This window comes from Nannospalax galili, unplaced genomic scaffold (assembly GCF_000622305.1).
Source record: "Nannospalax galili isolate Female #2095 unplaced genomic scaffold, S.galili_v1.0 scaffold95, whole genome shotgun sequence".
NCBI lineage: Eukaryota > Metazoa > Chordata > Mammalia > Rodentia > Spalacidae > Nannospalax > Nannospalax galili.
In genome coordinates this window covers 2,669,859-2,681,141 of record NW_008342393.1, presented here as the reverse complement: position 1 = coordinate 2,681,141, position 11,283 = coordinate 2,669,859, and the positions used below count along the sequence as shown (strand labels likewise).

The window sequence follows — 11,283 nt, the reverse complement described above, 5'->3', positions numbered from 1 at the left end:
GCATTCGACTCATTAATATTCATGAGCCATCCCCACCAATCAGCAGAGCGGATGCCATTAGCCCAGCATCTGTCGGGTTTTTGTGAGGGTTGTGTATGGAGTTTTATTCCCCCCTTTTAAATGAACTTCTTTTGACATTTTGGATTTGCCTCTGTAGGTTTTCTAGCCTCGCCTTGCTCTGCTGCATCATATAAAGGAGAGACCCAGGGGAGGCGGGCGGGAAGAGGGATGAATACCAGCCAGGGCTTTGCATCTGCATGTTGACAAACTTTATTTCTCTTTCAGCACCTGGCACCTAGGTGTGAGGATGGAAGCAGTGTCAGGTAAATTATACCTAACAAGGTTCATGCCCAGAACTGTGAGCCAGATTTTGGCTCTTGGGAAGAAAACCCTTCCTGCAGTAGTGAACTTGAGCTGCACACACAATGCAGGAGAGCTGTGGTGCAACAGTTCTGAATCATTATTTCCACACTGATAAATTCATGATTTATGAAGTAACTACCACCAGCCCTCACTCCTCCTTCCCTGCTACAGCTTGTTGGACACAAACTGCAACAACAGTCTTAAATACTTGCATTTTATTCAGGCTGGTAGAAAAAGAGCCCACAGACAGAATGGATGACCAGAGGGCAAGAAGTGGGGAGCTGGGGACACACACACAGCCCTGGCCTGCAACCCCAGGTACACTACACAACACACACACACACACACACACACACACAGAGCCCTGGCCTGCAACCCCAGGTACACTACACAACGCGCGCACACACACACAGCCCTGGCCTGCAACCCCAGGTGCTCTGCTCCTGCGGCTCTGGCTCTCAGCGGAGAGGAAGTATGGCAGCAGGAGGGCAGAACACCTCATTGTCTGAAGGAAGGCATGTTGTTCCTCATCTACATCCCCAGAGCCCTGTCTTCCAGGAAGAAATAAAGCCCTCGTGCCCCAATGGACTGAACAAACGGCCTCCCTGCGACACAGCAGAGGGACCTGGTGGCAGCAAAAGGCTTGGGGGCAGGGAGCTGTAACCGAGGGAAAAGAAAGGAATCAAAAAGGAGCTCGCACCAGAAATAAGAGCTGCCAGCTCTGCTTTATAAGAGAGCAGCCCAACTGCCTCAGCCCAAACAAAGCCTCCACACTGTTCCCTTCCCTTAGGTTGTGGCTGACCACAGCCCTCTAAGGATGGGCTTGAATTGCATGCAACTCTCAGGCCCCACTCAACTGGGCTGAGGTTGGCAGATGCTGGAAACCCCAGCAAAAGGATTCACAGCACCAGTGTTCACCGAGAAGCAAGGAGGTAGGGAATTCATCACCCTGTCCTTACAAGGAGGCAGGCAAGAGGCCAGCCTTCCACAACCATAGTGCTCCAGGGGCTGCAGCTAAAGCCGAAGTCCGCCAAGATGGCAATGCAACCACATAAGCATTTTGTTGGGACAGTATTTGATACAGCAGCTAAGAATCTGCACATAAAGGTCCCCTAAACCAGTCACCAGAGTCTAAACAAACACCTGAAGAAACTCAGTTCCTGGGAAAGTAAAGACAGGTTCTATTTAAAACCAACAGCCTCTGGGCCTTATGCTTAACTTACAAACACCAGTGTGGTGTTTCTTCCCATGGAGGAGATGTGGTGTGTAGGCACAACCAACCTCTTGGCAGCAAACCTGAGTAGAGAAAAAAAGCAGCCCAACCTTCCATACACCTGCATCCTCTCAACTGCCTCAAAGGAGAACCCAGAGCTCAGGGCAGAGCTCACTTTTCCCACACTGTGTCTAGTTAACCAGGATCCAAAGGCACAGCATGGGCCCCTCCTATAGCCCTCCTCACAGGCTAGGGCACAGTGGGTCCCTCATCAGGTCTTGCAGTATCACATCGTGATGGTGAGGACACAGGTGGCAGCATGGAGCCTTCCAAGGACGGACCCTCAGAGTCAATCACTGGAGCCCACACTTCTAAATGGTCCTTCTCCTCATTGGGAGGTGGTGAAGGAGAGCCTCTCCTCCCTGATCGTGGAAGAAAGCAGCAACTGGGAAGAAAAGAGGGAGGAAAAGAAAAGAGGCATATGAATAGATAAATAAAAAAGAAAAGATGCTGAACATCTTTAATCCCAGCATTCAGGAGGCAGAGTTGGGCAGATCTCTGTGAGTTCGAAGCCAGCCTGGTCTACAGAGAAAGTTCCAGGCCAGCTGTGACTACATGGAGATGCTGACCTACCGCCCCCTCCCCAAAAAAATGAATAGACAAGACACGGGTGAATAAACAAAACTATAGCTATGAGGTGGGAATGGAGAGCCACTGCTCACTGGTGTAGAGTTTCTTTATTTAGAACAGGAACATGTTCCAAGGGCTGAGGATGTGGTTCAGTGGTGGAGTGTATACCTAACATGGTTAAGGCCCTGGGTTCCATTTCCACCCAGCACCACAAAAATTGATTTTTTTTTTAAATAAAAAATAAATAGAGCCGGGCGTGGTAGCGCACACCTTTAATCTCAGCACTCAGGAGGCAGAGGCAGGCAGATCTCTGTGAGTTCAAGGCCAGCCTGATCTACATAGTGAGTTCCAGGGCAGCTGGGGCTACAGGGAGACCCTGTCTCAAAAAGACCAAAAAAAAAATAAAAATTAAAAAAAAAATAGAAATGAGCCAGGCGTGGTGGTGGACGCCTGTAGTCCCAGCACTTGGGAGGCAGAGGCAGGCGGATCTCTGTGAGTTCAAGGCCAGCCTGGTCTACATAGTGAGTTCCAGGACAGCTGGGGCTACAGGGAGACCCTGCTTCAAAAAGACAATAAATTAAGTAAATTAATTAATTAATTAAATTAAATTAAATAAATAGAAATGTTGTAAAATTGACAGAGTGCTGTGCATGGTGATGTCCAGCATTCCAGAGGCTAAGGCAGAAAGACTGCCAAAAGTTGAAGAGGCCAGCCTGGCATACAGTGAGTGCCAAGCCAGTGTGGACTACAGACTCTGTCTCAAAAAAAAAAAAAAAAAAGCCAAGGATGCCCCCATTCTTTGTCCTTGAGTTTCAACAGGACCCCAAGCTCCTCACTTAGACGGAGAACCATGTAGTCAAGAAGCAGGCTTCTCTAAGAGGCTATGATGCTGTGTCAGCACCATGGACACCTCACTGGCCCAGGTTACTCTAACCCCAGGTATCTCAAAGAGATTTTTCAGTTACCTGTTAAGCTGGTCTCCTTTAGCTAGGTGAGTAGTACTCTGCCTCTCTTCCTGGGCCCAGCCACAGTTTGACATAGCATAGCAAAGAATGGCATCAGACACAGTCATGGAGCTTTGGCCCTGAACACAGGCTTCAATCTCAGGCACTGAGAGCTGGCTTTGTAGGAAGAGGTGCAGCTGGCTGTCTGACAGAAGGACCACGCTTTGCAGGACCCTGGGAGAGCAAAGAGAATGACACGGAGCACCCTCCTGAGGTGGCTCTCTCCATCCCTATCCCAGTCAGGCTTGTGGCTTCAGGGAGCACTGGAGATGGGAGGGTTCAAGAAAGGAATCCACCACAAACATGCCTGCATAACCAGGACAGGGATTTGCATTCTGCCTGGCATCGTCCTGTGGCCCTGCCTTCACAATGGTGGTCAATGCTAACCCAGCATGTCCACTCACTTTTCTAGGAAGTGCTGTAGACCCTGTCGTCGCTTCTCAATGAACTCATCAGAGCTGCCAAAGAAAGCAGACTTCCCAGGAAGTTCAGGTACAGGCCTGTGGAGTCATAATTAACACCCAAGGTAAATGAAACATCACCCCAGCCCCTGATCAGAGTCCCCTGAAAAGAGCCCAATCAATACAATCGGCTTTTTTCATTTTAATTTATTTGTATTTCATGTGTATGAGTGCTTTGCCTCATATGTATGTAATTGTATATAAGTGTATCCATGTGTGCAATGCCCACGGAGGCCAGAAGAAGGTGACATATCCCCTGGAACTCAAGTTACAAAGCGTTGTTAGCCACCATGTGGGTGCTGGGAACCAAATCCGATGGGTCCTCTGCATAAGCAGCCAGTGCTCTAACTGCTGAGCTCTCTCTCTAGCCTCCTCTTTTGCTTTTTGAGATATGTTCTATGTAGCCCTGGCTGGCCTTGAACTTGCAGTAATTCTCTTGTTTCTGCTTCCAGGGTGGTGGGACTACAGACCTGCTCCACTATACCCAGCTCTATTACTCTGTGTGTGTGTGTGTGTGTGTGTGTGTGTGTGTCTGCACATGCATATACATGGAGGCCAGAGGTTGACATAGGGTGCCTTCCTCAATCGTGCTCCACTTTATCTGTTGAAACTGTACCTCTCACTGAACCTGGAGTTCAACCATTTGGCTAGGTTGGCTGGCCAATGTGGCCTTAGGATCCTCCTATCACTAACCCCATGCCAGGCTTTTTATGTAGGTGCTAAGGATCTGAACTCAGGTCCTCATGTTTCACACTAAGCACTCTAACAGCCATCTCCCAGCCCCCAGCTCTATTACTTTAAAAAGGAAGAAACTTAAAACATGGAATACTGGGTCCTTTTACGATAATTAAGACTACTCCAAGCTAGGCATGTTGTCATATGCTTATCATCTCCTCTGTCAGGCTAAAACAAAATACAGTGTTTGAAGCCACTGGGATACACAGCAAGACTCTGTCTCAAAAACCAAACACACAACAACAGCATTGATTGGGCTGAGGATCCAGCTTAAGTGGTAGAGTGTTTGTCTGGCATGTACATAGCACCCTGGGTTACATCCCTAGCACTGCATAAAATCAGGCTTGGCGGTACACAACTGAAATCCTAGCACTTGGCTGGTGGAGGCGGAAGGATCAGCTATTTAAGGTCACTCTCACATCCCTGGCTATATATTGAGTTAGAGGGCAGCCTGGGCTACCTTAGATCCCATCTCAAATAATGATATCGTTGAGCTGGGCATGGTGAACACACCTGTAATTCCAGCACTTGAGAGATAGAGGCATGAGAATAAGCAGTTCAACGTCAGCCTGGGCTACATAAGACCATGTTGCAAATAAATAAAAAAAATTGACCCAGGTATGTGGAGACCCACTATAACCCTAGCTTCTAGATGTTGACACAAGGCTGTAAGTTCAAGGCCAACTTGGGCTACACAGTGAGACTCTGTTTCAAAAATAATTTTATGATGTTTATATGGTTTTGCTAGGTCAAATAACTAACTACACATGAGAATGCTGGTTTTCTTTTACTGACTTAACACATGATTTAAGGCATTAACTTCTTTAGTGTCTGGCCTATTGTAAATTCTTTTCTCTATAAACTCCAATTCCCATGTAATCACCCCAAGAGTCTGTCATAGACCAAGAAGGCAACAAGAGCAAACTCACACCAAGCCTGCATTTCTCTGTAGCTGCTTCCTCAACCACACAAATTCACGGTAGCGGCGCCGCACACAGGAAGTCTTGGCAGTAAAGGCTTTGCTGTTTGTCTACAGGAAAGTACATGAAAAAATTTAGGTGAAAAAAGACTAAGTTCACCTGAGCTCACCATCACTCTCACTGAGGAGCCAAGTCATCAGGCCTTGGTCCCCAGGATCTAGACTGGACCAACATCCCACCAGACAGCCTGAAAGCAATTCACAGGTATACCTCTTTCCTCTCCACCCTCCTTTTCTTCTAAGTCTATTGTCTTAGACTGTTGGGAACACCCACAAATCAATTCTACCTCAACACATGCACTTGACTCCAATACAGAAGCTTGACACACTCACATGGAGAAATATCTTGTAATCCACATAAGAATTCCAGGAGCCCTCATTCTGCACCCGGGGGTCCTGAACACGCACTGTGATCACCTCCTGCAGGCAAAAAACACTCCCTCGGTGTCAGTTTAGTCACACAGAAAGAAAGCTGTTTTTGGCTTTATAGCCCAGCTGGCCTGGAACTCACTATATAGACTCACCACTGCCTTGAACATGTAGAGATTACAGGCATGAAGCACCATGCCTGACTAGCAAGACAGCTCTGATACACAGTAGTTATCAGAGTTTCCCACTTAGTACCAACTTTACTTTCTATTCAATTCAACCAATATTTACTGCCTGGTAGTGCAGGCCTGTAATCCCAATGACTTGGGAGGCTAAAGCAGGAGGATCAACAGTTCAAGGCCTATCTGAGCAACTTAGACTCAAAATACAAAGAAAAGGACTAGATGTGATAGCTCATGTCTGTAATCCCAGCACTCAGGAGGAAGAAGTAGGAGGAGTGCCACCAAGCTCAAGGCCAGCCTGGTCCACACACCAAGGTCCAGCCCAACCAAGACTACAAAGTAACACCACGTCTCAAAAAAAAATAAAGATAGCTGGGCATGGTGGTGGCACACACCTTTAATCCCAGTACTTGGGAGGAAGAGGCAGGCAGATCTCTGTGAGTTTGAGGCCAGCCCCATCTACATAGCGAGTACCAGGCCAGCTAGGGCTACAGGGAGACCCTGCCTCAAAAAAAGGCAAAAAATAAATAAATTAAATTAAATGAAAATTTTAAAAAGAAGTAGGGGGTTTTGGCTCAGTTGTAGAGCCCTTGCCTAGCACACACAAGACCCTGAGTTTAATCTGCATGGGGAAAGAGAGTAGGCAAATAGGAACAAAGTATAGATGGAGATGGTGCCTGCCTTTAATCCTGGTACTCAGGCAGAGGTAAATGGGCCTCTATGAGTTCAAGGTCAGCCTCCCTACATAGGCCAGCCAAGGCTACATAGACCCTGTGTCAAAAAAAAAAAAAAAAAAAAAAAGATATATATGTATGGAAATTAAACCCCCAAAATTAATCTAATAAAAAAGCTTACATTCTAGTACATTCTAGTCAATGGAAAAGTTAGTCAAAATGCAACTTCACTTCTCAGAAAATGCACCTGCTACTGATTTCCTTCTGACTTTATTTTAAGCCCATCAGAAACACCAAGGGTATTTCCATGGAAAAACCACCACAGAGCAATAATCTGCATCTGTGTCTCCTCCCCTCCTAAGTTGCCCTCCAACTTTGGCCCACCTGTTCCTGCTTACCTCCTGCTCTTGGTTCTCCAACATCCTACACCAAAAGCCCATTGGAAGAAAACATCTGCAGAGGGACAGAGGACACAGGGACAATCATGGTTAGAGAGTATGGCTCTATCCTTATCAAGCTTTGTGAGGGCAAAACCATGCAAGGTTTTAATAAACATCCCTTGGGGGAAATCCAGGTAACTTTTTTTATTCCTTTTGTCCTTGGTCTTGTGCAAAATTTAAAAGAGGAAGGAAAAACCCCATGTTAGTGTTAAGCTAAAAAGCCCTAGGGAATTTGGTTCACTTCTCAGACTACTTCTAAGATCTTCTACAAAGCCACCTCTTCTAGAACATATTGGAGGTATGCAGAGTATGTCGTAGGTGCCAGAAAGGCAGGTTCACTCATAACAAGTTTTGCCTGAGGACTGTGGCTCAGCAGCCTGATGGACCACAGCTTTGAAAATGAGCCTAGCAGCGCCCCCTCCTGGCTGTTTATAGAGACAACCAAGTCCCCACAAATAGCAATCTTCTTGCATCTCTTTGTCTGGCTAACCAAAGTCGCCACCAGACAGGAAAGTCATGGAGCTGGAATGCTCCTGGGAGCACCCGAGTGAATTGCCCAGTTGCCACCATCCTTTATGGAATCAGTTCTCTAGAACTAAAGCAAACAGCTCTAATCATTTCCAATCTCAACATGCCATCCCGTTTGTAGCTCTGCCCAAGCAACCCACAGCTGCACAGGTCGACTCAGGATGCATTCTGCTCCTTTGTAAAGATTCATTAAAGCCTAAGCCCCTGATTTCCCCCAATGTGGTAATTTACAAGTATAGTGACATCGCCCACTCCAACAAGGGGACCATGAAGGTTGTAGCACAGGGTTACTCAAGTCCAATGGGGCCCATGATGTCACCTTCTGTTAAAATACAGCACTAATCTTGTTACTCCTAGAGCCACTCCAACAACATCCACCCTGGCTGCCGCCTCCACCCCTTCCTCGCTCTTAAGAGCGGAACAATAAGGTTTAATTTCCCTTTCCAATTTACCTTGAAATGAAAACTGACTTCAGCCAATATGTACTGCCAACAAATGATCCGGGTGGGCTCCTGGGAAAACAAGGCTATCTCTAAGCTCTCCCTCTCCTCCTCCATGCCCATTCACACACCCACTCGTTTTTAACAGTCCCACAATTAATTTTGAACACATTCTCTTATTAGTTCTGCCTTACCATTCGAAGAGGGTGTAATGAGCTTCCTTCTATTTTATGTTTTGCTAACACAAGGCTAACGTTTCAAAAGAAGGAAGAACTCATTTACAGCATGAAATTAGCAGAGTAAACAGCTTTCACAATCCTTTCCAATATAGCAGAAGGTCTCTCTACAGACAGACATTGCATGCAGAGACAAAGCTACATGGCAGATGACAAAATTGGGCTACACTGTGGAGCAAACCCAAGGTTTTGTGATTTCAATATCCTAATAAACAGCATTCTTGCTGACAATCTAATTTTTCATCTGATGTAATCACCACCTCCAAGGGGCCCTGAACTAAAAGGTAGGAAATTTCAATTTCCCAACAACCAATGAAAAACAGTCCAGATGTAAACAGGCAAAGGTCTGTAACCAAAAAAAAAAAAGCTGACTTGCTATGAATAATTAACCTCCTTGGATTTTTTTTTTAACCTCTTCAGACATTTGCTAAACCACCAGCATAGGAACAGAGAATTAAATATTCCGAAGTGTCTTTTCATAGAAGTAAACTAGGAAAGATGAAAACAAGGCAAGCACAGTCTAAAGGACCCTCGGTGGGGCTTCCACATCTCTGACTTGAAAGGTCTGCCAAATTCAGGACCATAATTCATTAACTAAATGGTCTTCATAACTCTGCTCTCAAGGACAGTTTCGTAGGGCCCTTCAGCACCTCTGTGTAGAAGTTTTCCTCCCTCCTTTATTTTGGGGCCAATATTATGCACAGACACAACCATAAACTGGCTTTTTTTAAATTCCAAATCTTCTGGGATGTTGTAATGCTTAATTCTAAGTTTTAAGGGCATTCAGAGTTTTGGCTATAATTTTCCTCTAAACACTAGACAATTGCAAAACCTAGATTCCAAGTAACAATTGCTAACCACCTCTATTTTCCATCAAGTTCCTATGAAGCTCACTTCTACCCTTGGAGGAAGAGGAAGTTATTAATCAGCTCTATCTAGGACATGGATCTGTGCATCATCTAAAGGATAGTCAAGTGACTTCCCAGGGCTCTTAGACTTGACACTGTTAACTACATTTCCTGGGCCTTTCCAATCACAGCTGAAGCTCTTCCTCCAGATGTTCCCAGGCACCAACAGCCAGAAGAACCCGAGCATTTGCTGTTCACAAAGTAGATTCCTTGTCAAGTTTGCAATTGCTAGTTTAATTGGTAGCAATTCAAGGCCTTCCCTTCATTTTCTCTCCTACTTCAAGAGACAAGTTATTAACAAAAGACTGCATAATGGAGACTCCCACCCTTTCTTAATTATTCTTGAGCCCTGGATGTCAGCATATAAGAAGAACTCAAAAACCTCTCCTTCCAAAAAACCCACAGATGTTAGAGGAAGTTCTCCTGCCCGACAAAGCTCTACGTCATATCAACCAAGCAATCTGTTCCTCCTTTCACCTGGAAGTAACAAGGGCGACCACAATCTCCTGTGTCTGCGAAAAATACCTGCCCTTTCCTCCCACTCCTAGCCGCTTGGGGGATTTCCCTAAACTCTGACTACCGGCACTCCCCTCCATTCCTAACAAACTAGAAAGGAAGCAGACCATGGTCCTTCTTTGCGGGTTAAACTCGGGAAGAAAAGATAGCACATATTTTCAAAGTGAGCTGAAAAGCCAGAATTCCTTTCTGGGATCCCCAGCCAGCCCTCACGTACACTCGGGGCGGTGAGACAGCCCCATCCCCAGACTGTCAAGCGAGGCCACCATCCAAATGCCACCTCGGCCACTCAAGCCCACGCCCCCTACCTGAGAGCAGCTCGAGCTCTCCACAGCGACACCACAAGTGCCCCAACATAGAGCCCAAATGCCGGCTTCTCCTTCCGGGTGAGTCCGCTGTGCCCCGGCGCGGTGCACGACGGGAGGTGGCTCCCAACGGACCAATCCCGAGTGCCCAGGATGCCCCGCCCCTGCAGGCCCGAGCTCTCAGTGGCGACCGCAGGCTGGCGGAGAATCTCCGCCCCGCCCAGGTCCGGGCTGGAATCCCAGTCTTTCCCGACTGCACTGCAGATGGAAGGGAGGGGGAGAAGTCCAATCAGAAACCGCGTCCCGCCCACCGCCGTCAGGTGTGCCAATCAGCGCTCAGGGAGCATCTTTGGTGGTCTGCCGGAGCAGAGGCGTGAGCGGGGTGTTAGAATTCCTGGAAAGCTGCGGGCGTCAGTGGCGGGGGGATGTCCTAGAAAGAAAACCCACACTCCTGGAACCTTACTGAGATCCCGAGAGGGTCACCGTTTAGACCCCGGAGGTTGCAGTTCCGCAGCTGAAAAGTCAAGAGCGCTCCGACCTAGATTTGGAAAGCCACAGAGTGTCAGAGCAAAAACCAGACAAGACGGTTGACAATTCACAGTGACTCCCAAAGCTGGATCACGCAGCTAGTTAGTACGCTGGAGAAAGCCATTAAAAATGCAGAGAACTCTGGTGATAAGCAAAATCCCTCTTAAGCCGGATGCAGTGGCTGACGCCTACAATCTTAGCACCTGAGAGGTTAAATTAGCTACATAGGGAGTTCCACCAGGGCCAGAGTAAGACCCTGCCTCAAAGCACAAAGTACCTTAACCTGATAAAGGGTCATTTTACACCAGCACTTCGGAGTGGAAGCAGGAATTGGAGACTAGCCACATCCACATAGTTTGAGGCTAACTTGGGCTACATGAGTCACCCTGTCTCAAAAAAAAAAATAAAAAAATAAAAAACCAACCTAACAGGTTGGAAAGAGAGCTCAGTGGTTAAGAGTGCTTGCTACTCTTCCAGAGGACCTCAGTTCAGTTCCCAGCACCCACACTGACTGCCAGTAACTCCAGCTTCAGGGAAGCTGCTGGCACCCACCCACTCTTGTTACACACACATGCACATATTCATAAAAGTAAATGTTGTGAAAAAAACTTGAGAAAAACTCATGGTCACTAGTACAGATGGTGGAGTTAGATGAGCTGGGTACAATACCCAGCACTACACTGACTGTGGCCTTAAACTTGTCCTAAATCTAGGTAGAACCAGTACAACGATAGTTCTCTTTCCTAAGCAGTATAATCAAACTTTTTGGTCT

At 46.8% G+C, this 11,283-nt stretch overlaps 1 protein-coding gene across 1 annotated transcript; it reads right to left on the bottom strand.

The window, feature by feature from the left end:
* Window positions 1–254: 254 nt before the first annotated feature.
* On the bottom strand, window positions 255–10,074 carry Snx11 (sorting nexin 11). The gene is made up of 8 exons (XM_008838279.3): window positions 9,987–10,074; window positions 8,031–8,090; window positions 7,009–7,063; window positions 5,719–5,805; window positions 5,336–5,436; window positions 3,615–3,710; window positions 3,172–3,384; window positions 255–2,021 (listed from the first exon to the last, which is right to left on the bottom strand). Exons 3-8 carry the CDS (start codon window positions 7,048–7,050, stop codon window positions 1,826–1,828), a joined length of 735 nt encoding a protein of 244 aa, XP_008836501.2. The 5' UTR covers window positions 7,051–7,063; window positions 8,031–8,090; window positions 9,987–10,074; the 3' UTR covers window positions 255–1,825.
* Window positions 10,075–11,283: the final 1,209 nt, after the last annotated feature.

Bases quoted from the DNA above. Each gene is read 5' to 3' on its own strand.
- Snx11 (XM_008838279.3), bottom strand. From the start codon at position 7,050: ATGGGCTTTTGGTGTAGGATGTTGGAGAACCAAGAGCAGGAG. The intron at 5,806-7,008 runs GTAAGCAGGAAC...TTTTGCCTGCAG, and splicing joins TGGAGAACCAAGAGCAGGAG to GAGGTGATCACAGTGCGTGT. The intron at 5,437-5,718 runs GTGAGTGTGTCA...ACTTTCCTGTAG, and splicing joins ATTACAAGATATTTCTCCAT to ACAAACAGCAAAGCCTTTAC.